The 21,977-nt window shown below is 41.5% G+C and overlaps 1 protein-coding gene across 10 annotated transcripts in view; it reads right to left on the bottom strand.

The window, feature by feature from the left end:
- Positions 1 to 2,992: 2,992 nt before the first annotated feature.
- The window catches only part of PTPRM (protein tyrosine phosphatase receptor type M), a 743,228-nt gene continuing 724,243 nt past the window's right edge, over positions 2,993 to 21,977 (bottom strand). For all 10 annotated transcript variants that reach the window (XM_074987422.1, XM_074987431.1, XM_074987423.1 and 7 more), the window contains 4 exons: positions 18,678 to 18,803; positions 11,948 to 12,111; positions 9,169 to 9,304; positions 2,993 to 3,866 (listed from right to left, as the gene is read on the bottom strand). In XM_074987422.1, coding sequence (XP_074843523.1) covers positions 3,813 to 3,866; positions 9,169 to 9,304; positions 11,948 to 12,111; positions 18,678 to 18,803 — 480 coding nt within the window. In that variant the 3' untranslated portion in view covers positions 2,993 to 3,812. The remainder of the gene's footprint in view (positions 3,867 to 9,168; positions 9,305 to 11,947; positions 12,112 to 18,677; positions 18,804 to 21,977) is intronic.

Here is a 21,977-nt window from a genome sequence, read left to right as displayed (position 1 = left end):
CCATGTTGGGTGAGGTAATGGGAGGAGCTAGCTGGGGTGGAGTTTGTTCAAGCAGGGTTAGATTGGGAACCTCTTTGGATGGATGGGTTAGTCCTGGGGGCCGCTTTGGGGCTGAGGCAGTTTGATCCTGGGGAGGCGGAGGTGGGTCTGGGTCTTAGTATTTGTTTATTATCCTTATTCATTTGCGGTCCACTTTTTTCAGCTCCATATAAAAGACTTATTAGGGGTTCTGCAAAATTCTTTCAAGTTTAAAAGAGTTCTGTGGCCAAATAAAATTGGGGAACACTGCTCTAAAAAGTCTGATCAAGTCAACGTGCCGGTGAAAGTCAGACCTACAGGAAATGGACCTGATGTTGCTCTCAAATTAGCGTAAAACAGGAGTAAGCTCCAGTCAGTGGAGTTCCACAGGTGTAAAACTAGAGTAAATGGGAGTAAATCAGGCCTAACATGTTTTACTTACTTAAAAACAGGTTTATTTGTAGCTTAATCGATTATGTAGCTCTCAGAAATCCCACCCAGAAAATTTATTCCTCCAAAAGCTTCAGATTCCTTTCTGTGAAGAGCATAGCAAGCACTTTTAAAAAATACTTAAAGCTTTCTTATATACAACAAGACTCCTGTCTTATATAAGAGGTTTAAAAACAAATACAAAGGTAACACTGTGTTTAAGGCAGAAAAAAAATCCATTGACACTGCCATTTTTTCCTGGTGAGCTGCCTAAATAAAAGTTACCAATAAGAGCTGAAATACCCTGCCCCTCTCTCATTCAGAAAACAGTAACCAACCCAAACTCATTTGAACCTTCTATTTAAATTTCAGTCATTCCTGTTGGAATGAATACTTTGGGATGATTAAGTCTCAGTGTTAGGATTTTGGTTTGATAGTTAATGTTTCATAATTTCAAAACTAAACTTTTGAGTTTATATGTAAAGAAAATTAATGGAGCACCAGACTCTACTTGTCTTAATTAAACCCAGTCACAAATTAAAAGGCATTTAATTCTTATTTTACTCTATTAAAAGACTTGTGTCTAAAAATAAAATGGGCACATACAGCAGCATGTGTATTTTAGAGAGGGGAATAACCACACATCACAATGAAATAAAGAAGGGTTGTCAAAATACATACTGAAACCCATCCGAGGCAGAAAAAACAAAACAAAAATGGGGTTTTGGCCAGCACATTTGGGATGAACTGTGATGTCCTATTTATTGTGGTAAATGGTTTTGTGGGCTGTATTATAGGTATCCATATATTTGAATTTAAATTTTATTAGGCATATTTGCTTTATGTCTATTTTAGGCATTTCCTACATTGTGGATAGGTACTGTATCAAACAAAAAAACTATGGTTTTCCAACTCTCACACCACAGGAAGCCCATAAATCTAGTAACATGGATAAAAAGTACTTAACTTTTGAAATGGCTTTCCACCTGTTTACTTACCTTACATGCTAGGAGTTGGAGAAAGCATCTCCCTAAACTAGTACAAATATGTCCACAAATCCTGTAATTGTATTTGAGGTAACTCCTCTCATCTCCTATTTCCAGCTTCCCGACTATTCTTGTTTGTGGCCATTGTTTATTACCACCTTTGTTCTTTTATGACCCTTTAAGCACACCCATATTCTAAGCTACATTTCTCACGACCTTCTAATAAAAATTGGATACATACATGTACCTTGAGATGAATGGACTATGGAAACAAAACAATCTCCTCACAAACATTATTATGTCCTTGGCCTCTGTATTATCTTGGCCTGAACATCTGGTAGAATGAGCTGGCATACAAGACATGCATATACAGGATCAGTCCATTATTTGTATAGGATTACTCCCGATTCTACCATTTCACAGCAGATTATAACAGCTCCAGGAAGATACACACAAGGTGTGGTAGATAACTTAAAACATAGCACATCAGGTGCTCCATTTTGTCACATAAATCTTCAATGGCCTCAGAGTTGTCAGAGTCAGGATCTCCCTGGTCAGGCCCCAGGTATCATACTTCATAATGTTAGTGTGTTTTTTCATCACAGTTTCCCTGGTGCCACCAGATACATTGTAAAACATTTCTTTAGGGAGGTTGCATTGGCTCTTCTGGGATCTTTACGAGAGATTTCATTTAGATTTTATAATTTCCTGCTGTGGAGAAGAGCGATCAAAGCAGCCTCCAGACCTTAATTTTGCCTTGGCCGTGGTCTGTGTGTTCACCATCTGAGGTTCATTCTATCCAAGCTGGATCTCTCAGAATCCTATCCTGATGAAGAAGAGAAAGGCTCATGATCCATGTGCGTCCCAGTAAACCGTGGAAACTTTTCTTTCTTGAATCAGCCCCTCTTGTGCTCTCTGCTGCACTTAATGTATGGCTGTCATACATGTGTGCATGGCCGTTCTCTACAGCCCATCCCTCTGAAAACACTGGTGGGTACTTGGGATGAAGATGAACCACCCACCACCCCAATGACAGTAATGACTTTTAACTACAGAAAACTGTCAGCGAGCAGCAGACCCGGCAGTAACCGGATTAATAGGGAAGTTCTGTTTACATATATAACCATAATGATTGTCATATGAGAGCACTTCACCAACACGAACTTGTTTATTCTTACAGCACTCATTGTTCTAAGGTAGAGCTGTATTATCTCCATTTTATCGATGGGGAAACTGAGACACAAATCAATTATGTGACTGACTCACGGTCACAAAAGAAGCTTGTGGCAGACTTCAGAATTGAACCATGAGACCATCCTTCCTTTTATGAAGTGACCCATTTCCAGACCTTTAATGTCTGTACATGCCCTTTAAAAGCACTTTTATTTATTTTGTTACTGTCACTGTCTTGACTGCTGCTGCTGTTTTTGGATGAGCCAAATTGCCTTGACAGGTGGCTCAGCACTTCTGAGAACTTAGTCTTTTATGGCATTCAACTGAAGGCACTTACATGCCATGTGATACTATAAATTAAATGAGATTTTATCATGTATGTAATTATTTATTGAGCTGAGAATCCATAGAAGGTAAACAAATGTTTACAATATCATATAGTAAGCATTTCCAGGGCTTAGTAAGAATGATTGTCACTCACCGTGCTTCACAAAAATTATCTTTTAATGAATAAATAATTTGATGAAATCAAAAATATTTACAATATAGACAAATGAAAAAAGCTTTGGATATATTAATCTGAGCATCCTGTATTTCGAATTTTCTAGCTGGATTTCTATCAAGACTGCTTCTGAACTGATATAAACTGGACAGAAACTGCAATTCAACAAAGTTAATGTGGTTTGACACGTGTATTCATTAGTTCAAATAAACTACGTAGGCTTCATTTTTTATGCATGTGTTAGTATACAGATATAACTAAAATAATATATTTGCAGAATGTTAGACAGCATTCTCCACAAAACAGAAACGTACACTAGGCTGTGACAATAACAGAGGATCACAGGCAACAAAATATAACAGAAAAGTACAAATTCCTTCATTAAGAATATAATTGTGCTCTTTAATTTACCATATGACTATGCTGCTCTACCAAGTTCATGGTTTTGCATAAATGCAGTATCCAACAACCACCATGTGTTTGTGTGTGTGTATTTGTATATGTATCAAGCAGCGGCATTACAGTGGTAATTGGGCAGTGCAAGCAGTTTTATAAACATTTTCTCCAGCTCTTAAAAAGAGCCAATTATACAAAGCAATAGAAGCATAACACTGAGAAGTCTTCATCTCATATACACAAATATCATGAAACAACTTGCTTTGTTCATGGTGGGTAGAGAAGCTTTACCACTGCTGCTTGTGCAATCAGCCAGAATTCAAGTATTCCAAAGCCACTTCATAGCAGAATTTGTACTGATCCTGAAAAATCAACAGAAACATCCCCCAAACAAAGTCAGTCACAAAAGAAATTTAATTAAGGAGGCCAGTATTTCTGTCCCATTAAAATTATTTGCTATCAGATCTGGTAAGTGTAAATCAATTTGCAAAACCAATTTGCAGTTAGGTAAAAAAAAGCTTTCTACTAACATCACTGATAGAGTAAATGACACTGATGAGAGTATTACACCAATACTGGATTTAGCCAAGCAAGCATATCTATAATGGGAAATTTGGAAACCAGTAAACAAACTGATCCGTAAACCTTTAGTAATATGGCAAAAAGCTCAGATGTGATAGATACTGGAATTCCTTGTGGTAATGTTCATGTTAAAATTTGCCTGGTTTCTAACATTTTCCAGTTCATACATGTTATTTTAGTCCATGAACTCACTCAGTTTCTTTTTTATTCCTCCTCTATACCTAATTCAAAATCCCCACAAGCCCCCACTCCAGTTATTTCTCCTCTCACACAAAAGCACACACATTTGATATTTGAGTCTTACTGTCACACAATCGGATTTTCAGCTACCAAACTCTGTCTTTGCACACAGGCTTGTGTTTATAATGGAATTGCGTCACCTGGAACTTGGGGAGCAGCTAGGCACAGTCCCTGAAGAAGCACCCTAGTGAGCAAACTGTGTGTGCTTCTCACAAAAGGGAAGGAAGAGATAGGACCACTTTGCATCTCTTGGGGCCCAGAGGAACTGCAAGGACCTGGCCCTTAATACCTCCCTGCTGGCTGCTTATACATACGCGCAAGGCACAATCTAGTCTTCTAAGTAGTTGAGGAACACTTGGTAGGCTTCTGAGGGCTCTGTATTTTGTGTCTGTTTCTTTTCATGTTTCTACTCATCAGTAACTTTATTTTATAAAAATACATTTACATTTCAGTGTAACCAAAAGCTGATGAAAAATGTTTGCTATTCCACTGAATCTAAGTGTGAGCTATTCTGAGTCCCAAACATTGCATTTGAATGTACTGCCAAGTAGATTATCATTTTCTGTCAGTGGAGTAAATACTGACTCTATCATATGCACTTGGATTAAGTAACAAAATATGAGGATTATGCACTGTTGTGTAGTAATAATGACCCTGCTAACTGGCTCACTACATTTAACCTTTATACTGAACAACATAACTAGGCAGGATATCTAGCACTATCTCCAGATCTGAAGAAGTGGGTCTACCCCATGAAAGCTCACCACCTAATAAATTATTTTGTTAGTCTCTAAAGTGCTACAGGACTTCTTGTTTGTTTTGTTAGGCAGGATATGGTCACATCAGCAGTACTCTTTTTGCCTCATGCAAACATCGGAGGGGATTCTATTGTTCATCCAAATCTCACACACAACTTAGAGTCATGTGTTTAATGACCAGAGAATGTATGTGAATGATTTCAATAACTACTTTTGAATTAGAAGAAAAAGAAAAAACCCCCAGCAGTGATGGTTTAAAAGAATGACGTGCAGTCCTGCTGCCTCCACTTTGCAGCCATCTCTCTAAAAGTTAAGGAACAACGTTGTGATGAGTGAGTGAGTGTACTGAAGGTTTTCAGATCCTGCAGTCACACACACTGTGGCATATCTGGGAGTCATTGGCTAGTGGGTGGCTGGTCCTGGTGGTGTGGGACTTGGGCAGGTGACTCTGGCAGCACAGATATCTGGTGGGCGAGGCACCAGGCACCCGCAAGTGGAAAAGGAAAACTATTTGTGCTTATTTTTAATTTTAAATAACATTTTTATACAAAGTGATTGTGTTTATTGTAAATTTCAAATTGAATTTTTTGTTAAAAGGGGAGTTGAATGATGGTAAAGAAGAGGTGGCGGGACATGAAGGTTTCTCAAAAATCAAAAAGGGGTTGTGATACCAAAAAGTTTGGGAACCAGTGCTCTAGCCCAGCAGCTTCTTTTATATGGGCCTGCTGGGCCCTGATTGGTTGCCACTGAGACAACCACTCTATCCTCCCTGAGGACCTCTTGTCTGCTCCTCACTGGGTGTGGCAAGGCCTTTGGCCTCCTCTAGAGGGCGTTGAGGCTTAGTCTACCCCATCACAGACAGACTGATGAAAAGCAGTGCAGAAGACATAGGCATTATTATTATTATTGTTTTAAAAGCTGTTATTTGATATAGAAATCATTTTCTAATTGATGAAAATAAAATAAAGTCTGGAGGCCAGTGTGAAGGTACATTCCCAGATGGATGGCTGAGAAAACTGCTCTCGAAGGTCCAATGGATATTTCTAGCTACCGTGCTCTACAACCATACAATTCCACTTCATTTAATTTTTATTACTGTAAAATAAGGCAGTACCCAGAGCAGGGAAGTGATATCAGGCTGGCAGCAGGTTCAATGATGGAGCCTGCCTGAGGTGCATGCGAGTCTGGAGAAGGGAGTTTGGGGAATGAGGTGTGAGGAGGCAGTGCAGGGAGCCTGGGGAAGCAGCGGAGGGATGGGGAGGTGGGTGGGTGGCTTGGGGAAGGTGGTGGGGGCCAGAAGTGATGGAGGATGGTGAGGGGTTAAGGGAGGAGGCAGCAGGAATGGAGGAGGTGGGAAGGGTGGGATTGCAGGAGAGGCAGCAGAGCCACAGGCAATGGGGAGGTGGGTGGGAGCTCAGGGACATAGTGGGAGGTAGGGGAGGCAGTGGGGCTGGTGAAATGGAGAGGTGGGGCGGACACGAGTACAGCTGCCTTGAAACTGTGAGAATGACTTTTTATTTCACTTTTTCTAAAGGCCCTAATTCACTGCAGTACTTAAACATGCCCAAGTCCCAACACTCGAGCAGTTCCACTCATTTCAGTGGGACTACTCGCATGCTTAAATGTGAGCCTGTGCTTAACAGTTCGCTGGATTGGGGCCTTACTGTTGGAAAGTATGATACCAAATAATAAGGAAGTGGAAAGTCATAATATTAACCTCTGTAAAGTTAACAACAAACATTGTTCAAATGTGAAACTTTGATCCAAATTCAACTTCCTCAACTACGGGTCCAAACTGAAGCCACTTCACAAGAGTGCTGGGATTTGGAGTCCTGAACTGGCCCAATTATAAAAATTAACCTGACCTATTAAGTTGAAATCTGGACTGAAATCTGGTTCCCCTCCTGTTTCTGTGTGGTTAGGAGTCTGCATACTACTTTTCAGTCCACCTCTAGTTAAAAGTGAACTGTAAAAAGACAATGGAATTGCAGGCAAGCTCAGAAACATGACTTGAACACAGCAGGTTGATCACAGAAATCTGTTTCAATTTACTTTCCAAAAATTCTTTCAAACCACTGTCCACCTGCCATGACATCTTATTTTCTAAGTTTGCTAATGATGACCCATACTGACCAGAAGGCACATCATCCCCACCTGGAGGGTCGGCATGCCCCAGAGAGCTAATGTCTCCTCATAAACTCAGAAGAGAGAGAAGATTCAAATGGAGAGGAAATGATTCCTGGCCATCACTGGATGCTGACTGGTTTGTAAACACTGATGTTCTTCAAACTGATATAATACATCAGTTCAACCCAGAGTTTCTTCATACGTAGCTCTCTTTTAGCTATCCATGAGCTATTACATGGTATTGTAAATCATGAACATTAAAAGTAGCTCTAGAAGTCACAATTCCTTTGTTTCTTGAGCACCTGCCCTGAACCCTGCTGCATACCGCCAGAACCTTTGAATTGTGCCCCCACTTTGATCAGCAGGTATCAGTAGTCTCTGACTCTCAGAAACCTGAGAATAGCAGCCATACCAGGTAAAAATCCACAGCTACACAGAGAAAAAATAGCACCTTTTTCTTTGCTTCCAGCAAATAAAAATTAGAACCATCCCAAGAGTTCTGAACTGAGGGACAGAAGCCAAATGAATGGCCTTCTCTCAACATCACAAAAGCTGGAAGGTCCCTCGCCTCCAGATGGCTGACAGTCCTACATTGCTAGCTTGCCTTTTCATAGTGGCAGCCTCATAAACTGCATTCCCCCCACTCATCTTGCTGCTGGCAAGGTGATAGTTCACCTCCGGCCCCTACTAGATGCTGACGTGCACAGTTTCTCTCTTACTGGTGCCTGCTCTGAGAAGGGACATTAATTCTCAGTAGTGTATGTGGGGCATCTTGGTAGGTCTGAAGGAGGAGTTTCTTCAAAAGAGAGGTGAGGCACACTGGGACTCATTGCAATCAAAAACATAGACCTGGCCCTACTTCACAGAAGGAAGAAACCCTCCCTTTTCCTAGCATATCATGCCTAAGAAGCTCGGCCAGCCTACTAGCATCCATTGTTTTTCAAGATTTTCAACACCTGAGGCCAGACTGGAGTGGAAATCTCTCCTGAGTTCACGGTGAGGGTGGTGGGTGTCACTGTTCTGAGGAACCTCCTGCCTCCTCCCTGGGACTTTGGGGTAGAAAACTTGCTCTAAAACAGTTTAGTCCCTGATAACCAAATCCCTATTTTCCAGAGTTTACACAGTTAACTCATAGTGGGCTATGATTCCTAAAATTACATAAATACTGCATCTGCCATCAAAGCCAGTCTGCTTTCAAAAAACCTGACTCTATGGCTGTGTGTCTTGAAAGCACTGCTTTTAAAGTCCACAGGCACTGTCCTTCTAAATTAAAAATTTGGTTTCTAGACAGGTTTTGAAAGTCCTGAGACCATCACATTGAACTGAGTGGAAGTCTATTCCTTCTCCCAATACAGAACTACAAAGCAGAACATAACTGCCTGCTGATTTAAGCTGTCCTACAGCTCTTGTGTCACAGCAGCGAGTGTTTCTGCAATTCTGCATGAAAAAAGATTCAATAAAACACTCTATAAGAAAATAATTGCACATGGCCCTTTGTTTCTGAACTCCTTTAATCTTTCTATGAGGTAGAGCAACCATAATTAATGCAATATTCTGGATGTCAAACTGAAATCCAAGGCTTTGATAAATATGAGGCGATTAAGCTATTTATAAAATATATAATTTGAAAATCTGGCATTTCATTTTACATTACTATTATTCTGCTGCGGGATGGCTGCTCTCCACACAGCTCGCATTGCCAGAAAGGCAAATTAATAAAGATGTTCTGCTGAAAGTTTTAAACTATTTCAAAAATTCAAATGAACAAAGACAAAGTCTCCTTGGGAAGAAAGCAGTGTAAAAATATTCTTGCAATTGAAGTGATTCCATTATCCCTTTTGAAAACGACTTGCATACTTTTTGAACAACTCCCACTGCAAATCTTGGAAATCTCCCCAAGTCTTATGATAAAAGGAAACATTTTCTTTTTTAGTGGTGCAGTTAAAAAAGCTCATACCAGAAGGTCCACCATGTTAGGCTTATTATTTCTCAGTGTCTTCACAGCATGGAATACATCAACTGCCCTCTGGTGCCGAAGCATTTCACAAACAATGCTGATTGCACAAAATGTCCCACTGCGGCCACCTCCGTTTCTACAATAAAAGTGACAAAATGGCTCCATTACTCATGACTGTATGGGACTAGTTCTCATACTGTGTCTGAATGTTCTATGAACTATGCAATGCAAATATTGGTGACCCAATGGCTATTAACGTCTCTGAACTATAAGAAGAATGCAGTTTCTAACTAAAATGAATAGGCTGAATTATCCAACATCTATGTTACAGAATCATTAGCCTGGAAGCCTGAGGATAGCAGAGTGTTTCAAGTCGGCACTAGTCTTTTCTATTTATTTGTAAGTCTGAAGAACAAAGTAACTATTTGGAAAACAGAATTGAGATGGGAGGCCTGATACCCAATTCATGCTAAGGCTTCATTGCCTTGCTCTGGCTGTGAATGGGAGCCTGAATGTGGGATAAAATACATTTCTGTTTAATTAAGATCCCTTTTCTTAAATTCTGTTATAATCCTAGCCTTCACAGTCTCCTCAGGCAAGGAGTTCCACAGGTTAACTATGTGCTGAGTGAAGAAGAACTTTCTTTTATTAACTTTAAACCTACCCATTAATTTCATTTGGTGTCCTCAAGACTGCTTTTTTGTTTTGATAGTATATAGACTAGCACGGCTCTCTCTCTGTTAACTATTAGAAAAGTAGCTTCTCTGCTTTTGATGTTCACACCTCCACATTAGCATCTGGCAATGGGCCACATCCCCTGACTGAACTGACTTGTTTTCTCCTCTCAGTGTTCACAACTCCACATTAACTGCCCATAATGGGCCATATCCACGCTGACGGAACAGACCTTGTCAGCTCTGGCCCTCCCCTTTACTGAGACTTCCTCTTTAAATCCTCCTCTGAACTCCCCACCCTGACCCCACTCATGCCTCTGACAAAGTGAGTCTTTGCCCACGAAAGCTTATGCTCCAAAATATATATTAGTCTATAAGATGCCACAAGACTTCTTGTTGTTTATACTTTGTATTGCTATCTGTATTCTTAACATAACCATTAGGTGGTGCTGGAATATCCCACTACATTCTACCTGTACCTTGTGGCATTAGGCATAAGCATTACACGCTAGCTACATGTGCTTTTATAGCTGGAGATTCCTCCCCTCATCTATAGTTCCAGAAGATGAGAACCAACACTGACTTGCTAACTCTAAGCTAGGCATAAATGTTCACAGGCATGATCAAAAATATTTAATAGTCCTTTATCTCCAGTTATTTTAATCTTCAAGAGAATCTCTTTCTGGAAGCCCTATTATTTCTCCAGCTATTCTAATCAGTGTCTTAGGCTGCACTTCACTGGAAATAATAAACCTTAATAATTGCCAGAGTGCAGACTAGTTAGCTAGTGGGTCTTTCAAACCAGCACTCACAAATGGTTGATTTTCAAAGGAAGCTATGAAGCCGCACATCTGTCACATCCAGGCAGTATGAAAAGAACGCTTTCTGCTGCCAAAACATTGACTGCTATTGTGGGACTCTTTGAGAATTTTAATTAAACTGAAGTCATTTAAAAGGATTATGTTAGAGCCTTTTCTTTTCTCTCCTGCCTGGAAGTGACGCGTGTGTGATGCGGTACAACTATTTAATATCATCAGCAACTATAGAGATAACAGTAATTTGCACTTCAAAAGGGCCTTTCAGCTGAGGATCTCAAAACATTAATTAGTTAAACCACACAATACTCCTTTGATGTCGGTATTATTATCCCCATTCTACAGATGGGGAAACTAAAGCACAAAGAAGTTGTGTCTTGTCCAGGTCAGTGTCAGTGGGCAATAGCTTACTTGCAGTTTTCATCTATAGTTATTAATTTGTGTTAAATAGAAACAGAAGTGTCAGAAAATTATTTTCTAATATAGGTCCCAATTCATGAAAGCACTTTAAGATGCATGTAATTCCATCACTATTCAAGACGGCACTTCAGCCAATGCTGCTTTCCTGCATTGCAGCATCAGTCAACAAGGACTTAATCCTCAGTGGGAGCTGGGGAAAGCAGCACATGGCAGATTCTAAATCCTAAAACAGGAACAGCAGGCAGACTACAAGAGAGATAAAGTAGATTACAGGCTGTATACATTATGGGTTGCAATATCATAAGCCTACATGTTGTTATTATAAAAGGTAAATTATTTTTAACTAGATCATCCTGCATGGCCCATCATTTCTCAAACAATTCAGTTGTTTCAACTTTGGAAGTGCCCATGCATAAGTTTTGCCTTTATTTTGTTCTGTCATGTTTGAATTGGACTGCCATGCCATTTTACCTCAAAGAAACATGAAATATAATGTTTTGCCCAGGGTCCTATGCTTTTTCATACATTTTGTGTGTGTGTGTGTGTGTGTGTGTGTGTGTGGTTTTCAGCATGTACAAATCACCACAAAACTGAGATTAAGAAGAACTTGTACCTCCACATGGATTGGCCATCATGCACACATTCAAGGTCCTCCCAAAGAACATGAATGGAAACTCCCAATTTCTCACAAATGATAAACTTTCATGAGCTTCCACTGTTTTTTCAATAAGCTGAGGTGTAATTCAGTTCCAAATTATGAGATAAATTACCAGCATGCCCCCTGCCTTCATGTGAATACTATAAAACCCAACATACAGTAAATATTCGTACAGTCCCCTTGCTTTTCCTACCTTCTTTTCACATACTTACAAACAATGTACAACTGTACGTCCTTCTCCTCCATTGTATTCTTCCTGCCATTTCTCCACCTGACGTATTTGTTTCAAAAACGAACGTTTGGACACGGGAGTATCTCTGTACATGGGCCATCCCAGGAACTGAAACTGCTGTACCATCCGATACCCGTCTTGCGGCTGCAAAGATCCGAACAGTGAGCAAGAAATAAGCAAAGGCACTATTTACACTATACTCAAATGGCATACAATTCAGGCAGGCTCATCAAAGTGGCTAAAGGAGAGCACTGCTTACAAATTATTAAAGCAATTTCAACCACCCTTGAGAGTCATGGCTTTTAATCTCCAAGGCTTTGTCTCCACTACAAAAATAACTTCAAAGTAGAGTGTCTACACACCCCTACTTAGAAGTTAAAACTTTGAAGTAAGGCACTACTCCGTTCCTGGGAATGGGGTAAGGACTTCAAAGTTGGAAAAATGTGTGTAGACTCTCATGGCCACGTCAAAGTAGTGCCAACTTTGAACTTAGTTCCTAGTGTAGACACACCCCAACAGAGTTATTAAGCACAGGATGTTTAAAATAGCATGATATACATAGAGACAAAAGAAAAACAATGGTAGAACTGTGCGAATCACATAAATGATGATTTAATAGTATAGTAGTCAATTAGTAGCAAAGTGACAGTCACAATACATTTTCAATTATAATCTCTGGTTGTTCACATGCTCGTAGGTTTTGGCTTTTTGGAAGCAACTTCCCAGGTTTCCTTCATTTTAAAAACAAAGTTAGAGCAAAATCTTTCAAGCCATTTGGAGGAAAGCAGGAGTGGGAAAAAAACCAAAAAAATAAAAATCTGTTTAAAAATATCAAAGTGCATTTGATTAACTGGGTTATCCAGAACTGGTGACGTGCGTGTGTGTGTGTGGGGGGGGGGTGGACAGAGAGGGCCTCTGCTCTGAGGCCCAGCAATACAAAAAAGCCCAGAGCTCCCAGATGCTACTCACAGCAGCAGCAGGAGCCCTGGGCCCTTTAAATCTCTGTAGGAGCACCGTGTGGTACACTCGGGGCAGCAGGGTACTGTGGTCCTGGTGGCTGGCCACCCCCAACCCTGCCCCTTCCATATGAGGCTACACACTTATGGGGGTGCAGAGCAGCTCCCCCTCCCCCTTTGCCTGGGGAGTCGGAGAGGCTGTTAATCCTGATGGGACAATGCCCAAACTCTTGAGAGACATAGTTCTGAAGAGGGGCTTTGCTACATCAATTAATGCACGGAACAAAGAAACAGAAGTGCTTACAGAGTAATAGAGAGGTTGCCAGATTAACAAGAAAAAGGATCATATCAGAGATGAGGCAGAGTAAATTAATCACAGAATCACAGAAGTGAAGTACAGTACAGTAGATCCCTGACTTACGCAGGGGTTGCAGCCCATTCACTGACACCCCTGACAGGAGCTTGTTTTGGGGAGGACCAGTCCTCAGGGCAGTCCATGACCTCTCTGACCGACTAGGGAATGCTGCCCATTCTTTTCAATGTCTCCTCAGTTTGTGGAGGAGGGGTCAGTCTGTTTCACTGGTCATCCCTGCCTGGATTGGATGGGATGCCTGATCTCCTCTGTGGTCTCTCAACTAAATAGATGTCTGCTGACTACATGGAGGCAAGGGTACAGGGCATGATCACACCACACTAATATTTTTGTAAAATGTACCAATAGAAAAAGGTGCACTTAAAGGAGTGTCCATTTCATTGAGCGCCTGGTACAGTATTTACAAGAAATAAATCTATTTTTCAAAGCAGTGATATTGGTGCATTTAGGTTTTTTTCTGTATTTAAAGGGCTGGAACATTCAGTGCAGACTATGATAAGGCAACACTCTTCACGTACAAACATAAAAAATACAGCTATTAAAGCCCTCCATTTTCAAAAACAACCTGCTGAGTATTGGGAGCCCAACTTGAGACATGTTAAGAGAACCTATTTGTTAGGGTTAGGTATTGCTTTCTGGCAATCATGTTCCCATAGCGGGTTTCAAGTTGGGACCTTAAAAGATAAGGTACCTCAAATAACCCCCTATTTTTGAAAACAGGCTAAGATTCCTGCACCAAAGTAATGTTGTTCCTAAAGCCCCAGTTTCTAGTTTTATTGTTTGTTACATTTATTCAATAAATTGATAGTGTATTTTAAAACAAACAGAATTATAATCACAATAAAATATGCAATGTGGGCTAATGCTGTTGTAATAACATTAGCTTCTGCATTTCTTGGTTAACAGCACAACCTTAAGGCTGTGTTTTTCTCATGTGAATGTAGGAAACAAAGGCATATGGTAGAAACATGCATTTGTTCTGATTACACATACATGACCTTATTTGGATTGTATGTATGAACCATATATCTATAAACTTATTCTCATACAGACTTTGGAGTGAGATGTACTTTATGCATGTTTAGTCTTTACTTTACATTTACTTTTATATCCAGGGTGCATGGGGTGTCCAGGGAGGGGTAACACCTCTCGTGTGGGGGACTTGACATGTCTCTTCGAAGGCAGTTCGTGCATCTTTGGTCCCCACCTAGCACTTAGCTCTCACCTGTGTCTCCAAGAAGCTGTAGCATGCGCAGCGGCCACACCCTGATAAACTGCTTCGACAGGTGGGCTAAACAGGTGAGGGTAGCCGGCAGGTCTGAAACCTGCGGTGAGAAAGGGAATTGCCTATCCTAGCATGTGAAGTTGGCTCTGTTGGACCGGATGGACGAGAGCAACAGCGAGATCCAACAAACAGGAAGGCGGCTCTGCAATGCTCTGTGGAGAGCGAAGGGCATGACAAGGCACCAAAGATGGCATGGCCATCCACTGCAGCCTAGGAAGTCTCCAGCCACGATGACTGTTCGTACCACTGGAACCAGGCTTCTGAGGCCAAGAGAGTGGAACTGCCCCTGTGTAACGGCTTTTCCACGTTAAACATTCTCCCGCACAGGTTCTTTGCATATTCTCATCTCTCAAATCAGCCTACTTTATGAGTCTACTTCATCCTTCTACATCTTCTGTTTACTTCAAAGTCCTGCAGAGATGAGGGAGGAGCAAAGTGATAGGCGGAGGTGACCACTGGGACTCATAGTTCCAAACCCACATGTAGGAGGCTTGTGGACTTTGATCACTTGACTCTGAACCCAGGACAACAGACGAGTTCGGCAACATCCCAGGCAACTGAGCAGGCCTTTTCAGGAGCAGCACTGCTCACCCTCAGACGAGGGAAGGGACTAGAAAAGGTCTCTCAAAAATTGCTTGTCCCAACCAAACTAGCCAGCATGCCGCAGCTGGCAGTTTTACCCTCACAGCGGTTGAAAAACAGGGAAAAGAAAGATGATACTTGCAGCATGGAATGTTTGCACCCTCTTGGACAGGGAGAACATTATGAGGCCTGAGAGAAGAAGGGCCCTCATAGAAAGAGAACAGGCACGCTATAACATTGACATAGTCACCCTGAGCGAGACCAGATTTGCAGAGGAAGGATCCATTTGTGAACTGAAAGGAGGCTACACCTTCTTCTGGAAATGCAGGCCAAAAAATGAAGACAGAATCCATGGAGTAGGACTTACCATCAAGACATCACTTCTGAGCCAGACTCTTGACCTACCAATTTGCATCAGTGAGCATTTGATCAAGCTCTGCTTCCCCCTCAACCCCTCTCGCCACGTTACAGTCATCGGCGTTTATGCCCCCACTCTTACCAGCAGCAATGAAGCAAAAGAGAGTTTCTATGAGGACCTTGACCATCTTGCAAAAGCAACTCCTCCTAGTGACAAGTGTCTCCTGTTGGGTGACTTCAATGCCAAAGTTGGCAACGACTGTAGGAGAGGGGTGCTGGGACATCACGGCCTTGGTAACACGAATGCCAATGGCCTTCTGCTGAGCTTGTGTGCAGAAAATGACCTGATGATGACCAACACTCTCTTCAAGCAGGCCGACAAATACAAGACCACATAGAGGCACCCAAGATGAAAACAGTGGCACCCGATTGACTATGTCATCTGTCTCAGGCTGGACATTCGTGATATTAAGATCACCAGGGCCTTGTGGAGAGCTGAGTGCTGGACTGACCATAGACTCGTCACATCTGTCCTTATGCTGCACATCACACCCCTGCACCACAAGAAGCTCAAGGCTGTCAGACCGTCCTTCAACATCAGAAAGCTGTAACATACTGGTCACCGTAAGCAACTTGCAGCCCGCCTTGACAACGTGCTGACATCCCAGGGACCTCTGACTGGAGACCCAACACAAAAGTGGGACCAGTTTAAAACCCTGGTGGTGGAGTCAGCCAAGTCGACAATAGGACTTAAAAGAGAGAGTTCACCAAGACTGGTTTGACAAAAATGATGAGCCCATCATGAAGATCTTAGATGAAAAACAGAACACATTTCCATTATGGCAAAACGATCAATCCTCAATCTCCAAACATGACCCTTTCAAGCACCTTAAGAGTCAGACACAGACTGCACTTCGCAAAATGCAAGATGAGTGGTGGGAGAGAAAAGCTGATGAAGTCCAATACTACGCTGACACCAAGAACTACAAGACGTTCTTCAGTGCTATCAAAGCTGTATATGGACCTTCAAAGCCAAGTACTACACCTCTCCTGTCTGTAGATGGCATGACCTTCCTGAGGGAGAAAAGCAGCATCAGGGATGGGTGGAGAGAGCGCATCAGCATCCTTCTTAACACGTCCTCCATTGTTGACCCTGTGGCCCTAGACCAGATGCCTCAGAAAGCCACAACTGACAGTCTTGACCTGCCCCCTGCAATGGATGAGGTTAAAAAGGCAATCAGCCAGACCAGCTCTGGCAAAGCCCCTGGGATGGACAATATCCCTGCTGAAATTTTCAAGGCAGCAGGACCAGTGTCACTTGAAAGCTTTTCACAGCATTTTGACCAACATCTGGGAAGAAGATGATATACCCAAAGATTTTAGAGATGTCACAATCGTCTCCCTCTTCAAGACCAAGGGCAACAAAGCTGACTGTGGAAATTACCAGGACATCTCCCTTCTCTCTGCTGTTCGGAAGATCTTGGCTTGAGTCACCCTCAACTGTCTGATCACCAGCATCTCAGAGGAGAACCTACCAGAGGTACAGCATGGTTTCTGCCCAGGCCACAGCACCATTGACACGATCTTCGCTGCTCGTCAGGTCCAGGAAAAGTGCTTAGAGCAGAACTTGGATCTATACGCTGTCCTTATAGACTGACCAAGGTGTTTGACACCATCAACAGAGGAGCCCTGTGGATTATCCTGTCAAAATTCGGCTGCCTGAGAAGATTCGTTAACCTCAAACGCCTGTTCCACAATGATGTGACTGGCTTTGTTCTTTTGAATGGCGAGCCCTCAGATCAATTTGAGACATCCAATGGCATGAAGCAAGGGTGCATGCTGGCCCCAGTGTTATTCAACCTCTTTTTCACGTGCGTCCTCAGCCACGCAGTTAGGGACCTGGACCATGAAGTCTACATAAAATACAAGGTTGATTGGTCACTTTTAGACCTTTGTCGTTTGAATGCTAAAAACAAGACACTTGAGAGGCTCATCCTTGGAGCCCTTTTTTTCTGATGACTGTGCACTTAGGGCACACAAGGAATCTGATCTCCAGCTCATTGTCAACAAGTTTGCTGAAGCCACTCACCTCTTTGGTTTGACCATCAGCCTAGTAAAGACTGAGATACTGTTTAAACCTGCTCCAGGATCTGCTGCTCTCCCCACTTCAATCTCTACTGAAGGAACAGAGTTAAAAATAGTAGACGAGTTCAAGAACCTTGGCAGCGTGATGGCTCTCTTGACAAAGAAATCAATGCTAGGATCTGCCAGGCCAACCAGGCACTAGGACATCTGAGAGCGCGAGTGTTGAATCCGCACAATATCCAACAGCCCACTAAACTGAAAGTGTACAAGGCTGTAGTACTGACCAGTCTCCTGTATGGCTGTGAAACCTGGACCTTGTACAGAAAACATGTGAAACTGCTGGAGCTCTTCCACACATGCAGCCTGAGGTCAATACTGCACATTCAATGGCAGGACAGAGTCATGAATCTGGAAGCCCTGAAGCTATGATTCTGAAAGCCCAGCTTTGCTGGACAGGACACGTCATACAAATGGAGGAGTCAAGAAACCCTAATCAACTCCTTTATGGTGAACTCTCCCAGGGCAAAAGGAATCAAGGTAGGCCTCACAAGAGGTATAAAGACTGAATGAAAGCCAACATTGTTTATGCTGGATTAAAGCCAAAGCAGCTAGAGGAGCATGCAGAACACCGAACAGGCTGGCGTGCTCTCATATGGCAAGTTCAAAGAGCAGCAACGCATACACCTGATTGATGCTTGTGAGAGGAGGAAAGCAACAGCAGCAGCCGCATCGACAGAGCCAGGGCAATTCCCTTGCCCCTACTATGAATGCCCATACTGTTCAAGGCTTGGACTCCTCAGCTGCACGTGAGCCCACAACCGACGAGCCTGTGCAAGCTCAAGATGTCATGGTTGGATACAACAGACTACCAAGAGAAGAACTTTTATATTGTTGGTAAGGTTTGTTAATTACCTTCAATTTTACTGAGAGATGCACATACTATTTTATGACTATATAGTCCTGATTACAAATAACAGGGTACTTGGAAAAAAATTCTTAGTTACATTGCCTACTGTCAAGCCAAACTATTAAGTTCAATAAAAGAGAGAAACTGAATAAATAATGTTCTTACTCTTGCTGCATTATAAATTCGGAATATCCGGCTGATTATATCTTCCTCTAAATCAGCTGACACAAACTCCACCTGAATAGGACCATGTCGGTGCACCCCATTTTCTGGCCAGTATTGGGGACACAACTATAGAAGATCAAAATCACAGACAAGCACAGTTATTTACAAGAACATTGATATTTTGTAACATCACTGAAGAATGGATTTTTCTTAATTTTGAATATGTATCGTTTCATTTAATTTTTTCTCTTGTTTTTAGAGTTACTAAAATTCTCACACCTACATTATCATAAAATTGTAGTTTCCCAGTCCCTGGAACAGTTGTTTTTTTGTACTACAACTTTACTTTTGCAGGGCAATTTTAACCAGAAGAATCTGTAATTGGCTGAACCTCATATATTTCACTGCGGCATTCTTAACTCTTTGGAGTTTGAAGTTGCACATTCCTCACCGTCAATTAAGCATGCAGACACAATGGGCTGTGGGTATGTGGTTGAATGACACTACATTTAGGGTGAGCAAAGAACCAAGGGGCTGATATCTTTCAGTGTTCTAAGTGTGTTGATTGCAGTTCATAAACACAGTGGAATGTGTTACTGCTGTTATAAATGGTATACCTAGTTTCAAAATTCCAGGGGCTGAATTCTGTTCTCAGTTTAGCTCTAGACCAGTGAACTGCCTAAAATCAGCATTGCTTGCAATTTTCAGTGACCTGTCAACCTTACATTTGTGAATGCCACTTTACAGTGGAAAATGTGATCTCACTTTTGCCCGGAAATAAGTTAGGTGTTAGAGATCACAGAAGAATATTCATATGTAGCTTGAACAATGTAAGTGTTCAATAAAATTTTTATGGCTTAATCCTAGAATGAATTACCCAACTCTTGGTCTTCTCCCCCTAATATTTTAAAGAGTAGCTCAACATTTGGATGGAGATTCTCAGAGTTGCCCTCTAGAGAATATATTTTTAGAGAAAAGTCTGTTGACTTTCCAGGATGTCTTTGTTTGCAGTGCTAATGTGGTTGTACTGGTCATAGGACATTAGAGAAACAAGCTGGATGAGATGATATTTGTTATTGGGCCAATTTTTGTTGAGGAAAGAAATAAGTTTCCAAAGAAGAGCTCTGTGTAAGGTCAAAAGCATCTCTCTTTCACCAACAGAAGCTGGTCCAATAAACGATATTAACTCACCTATATGGGTATCTATATCAGTTCATGGTGAGGTATGCAAGGATGCAGTAAAATTAAGTATAAGAATGAACAAACTTATGCTTGCTTGCAGGAGAACTGATTTCATATTTTGAAACTTCATTTTATCCAACACAGCAGCATAGCATCTTCATTCTGCTGCACTGTGGCTGATCCACAGCTGAGCGGACAACTCAGACATGCTCCAGCTGTTGTTTTGCACTTCCTATAACACTCATCCCTCAACAGAGCGACTCACAAATTACTGCATTTTAGAAAAATGTGGCTATTAAAACAGAGTAAAAAATAGGACAAAGTCTGATTTGCATATCAGTTCAATTTAACAAATTAAAAACAAAAACTTCCAATTAGGAAAATGTATTTTCTTTTTTTTAAAACACTCTACATTCACAGCTCACACTGATAAGCAAATTACTTTTAGACTCTGCTCTGAATCTTAATCATTTTCATTATGGAACACACTTACTTGTATGGAGTAGCAAAAAAACAATGAATACAGATAGCTAATGTAGATTTCCAACACCTTGTACAACTCACTGTAGGACCTTCCATTATGTAAAAAAGCCATTCCAATGGCTTTTTAAAAAAAGACTTGAATATCATGGATTCCCATAGATTATGGGTTAAACATCTTAGCCTTTATATGATTTTTAAATATCTAGAACATTTGGGTTGAGGGTTTTTTTGTGAATGTGAGTGGCTGAATGCATATTACTGTATCAGCTCTTTTAGGGTACATGCTTAAGGTTTAATTTCTCAGGAAGGCATAGCATTCTCCCTAAACTGTAATATATACACAGCAGCAGCAGATCCACATGGCTATGATGTAGCAGCCATGGTCATTCATAAAATGGATTGTCTTGAATGGTTTCTTTCAAACCTTCCTTTGAATGAATCAGTAAAGAAAGATTTAGGCTTCTTAAATCTCTCAAAATTGCATCTTCCAACATCATTTGTGGTTGGTCTCATATCTGTTTGCTTCAACCATAACTCTACAAACCTTCTATAAAGAATACCTCCTTCTGCGTGTAGAATATGACCCCATGGCTGCAATTGACTTTTTCTCAATTGGGGCAAGACTGCAACTTGCTGGGACCATCTAAAAATCTTGTTTGTGACAAAATCATGCCAACGTATGTTAACGTGCCATAACTTTTGTCCCTAAAAAGTCTTTAGTTCCTCCCTTCAGTTCTTTTTGACAGCCATGATTCTATGTGCTACAGAAGGGTTGTCATCACTATTGTGTTGAACACTTGTTTCTTAGATAAGAAACATAAGAACGACCATACTAGGTCAGACCAAAGGTCCATCTGACAGTGGCCAACGCCTGATGCCCTAGAGGAAGTGAACAGAAGAGGTACACAAAAGGTATCCCTCTCCGGACATCCATTTCCAACCTCTGACACAAACTAGGGACACCATTCCTACCTATCCTGGCTAATATCCATTGATGGCCTAACCTCCATGAATTTATCTAGTTTTTTTTAACCCCATTAAAATTTTGATCTTCAGAACGTCTTCTGGCAAGGAGCTCCACAGGCTTACTATGTGCTGTGTGTGGGGGGAAAAAAAAATCTTTCTGCTACACATTAATTTCCTTTGGTGACCCCTAGTTCTTTTGTTAGGGGAACAAGTAAATAATGCCTCCTTATTCACTTTTTCCACACCAGTCATGATTTTATATACCTCTATCATGTACCCCAGGGGCCTGCAACTGAAACAGTGAGAAGAACCACTTTTTCAAATTCAGTTACAGAACCAATACGTGAAGAGCCACAATGCATGTGAACATGAGACATTCCTTAACAAGGGACATCAAATCATACTTTTTGTCACCCCTATTTTAAGAACAGTGCGCACACAATGATTTGTACCAGTCAGAAAGGTGTTATCCTTATCTCTGGGCTTTACTTTCCTCAACCCCCAAATCTGCCCCATCCCCAAGCGTTACCCCCATTCCACATAGCTGCCCTCCATCAGCCCCAAACCCACTCCCCCATCCCCAGGATTAATTCTCTTCAGCCCCAAACCACCCCTACATCCCCAGGCTTAACCTGCCTCAGATAATGAGATCTGCCACTGCTCCTCCAT

Source organism: Carettochelys insculpta, chromosome 2, assembly GCF_033958435.1.
Source record: "Carettochelys insculpta isolate YL-2023 chromosome 2, ASM3395843v1, whole genome shotgun sequence".
Lineage (NCBI taxonomy): Eukaryota > Metazoa > Chordata > Testudines > Carettochelyidae > Carettochelys > Carettochelys insculpta.
This window is presented reverse-complemented; position numbering and strand designations above follow the sequence as displayed.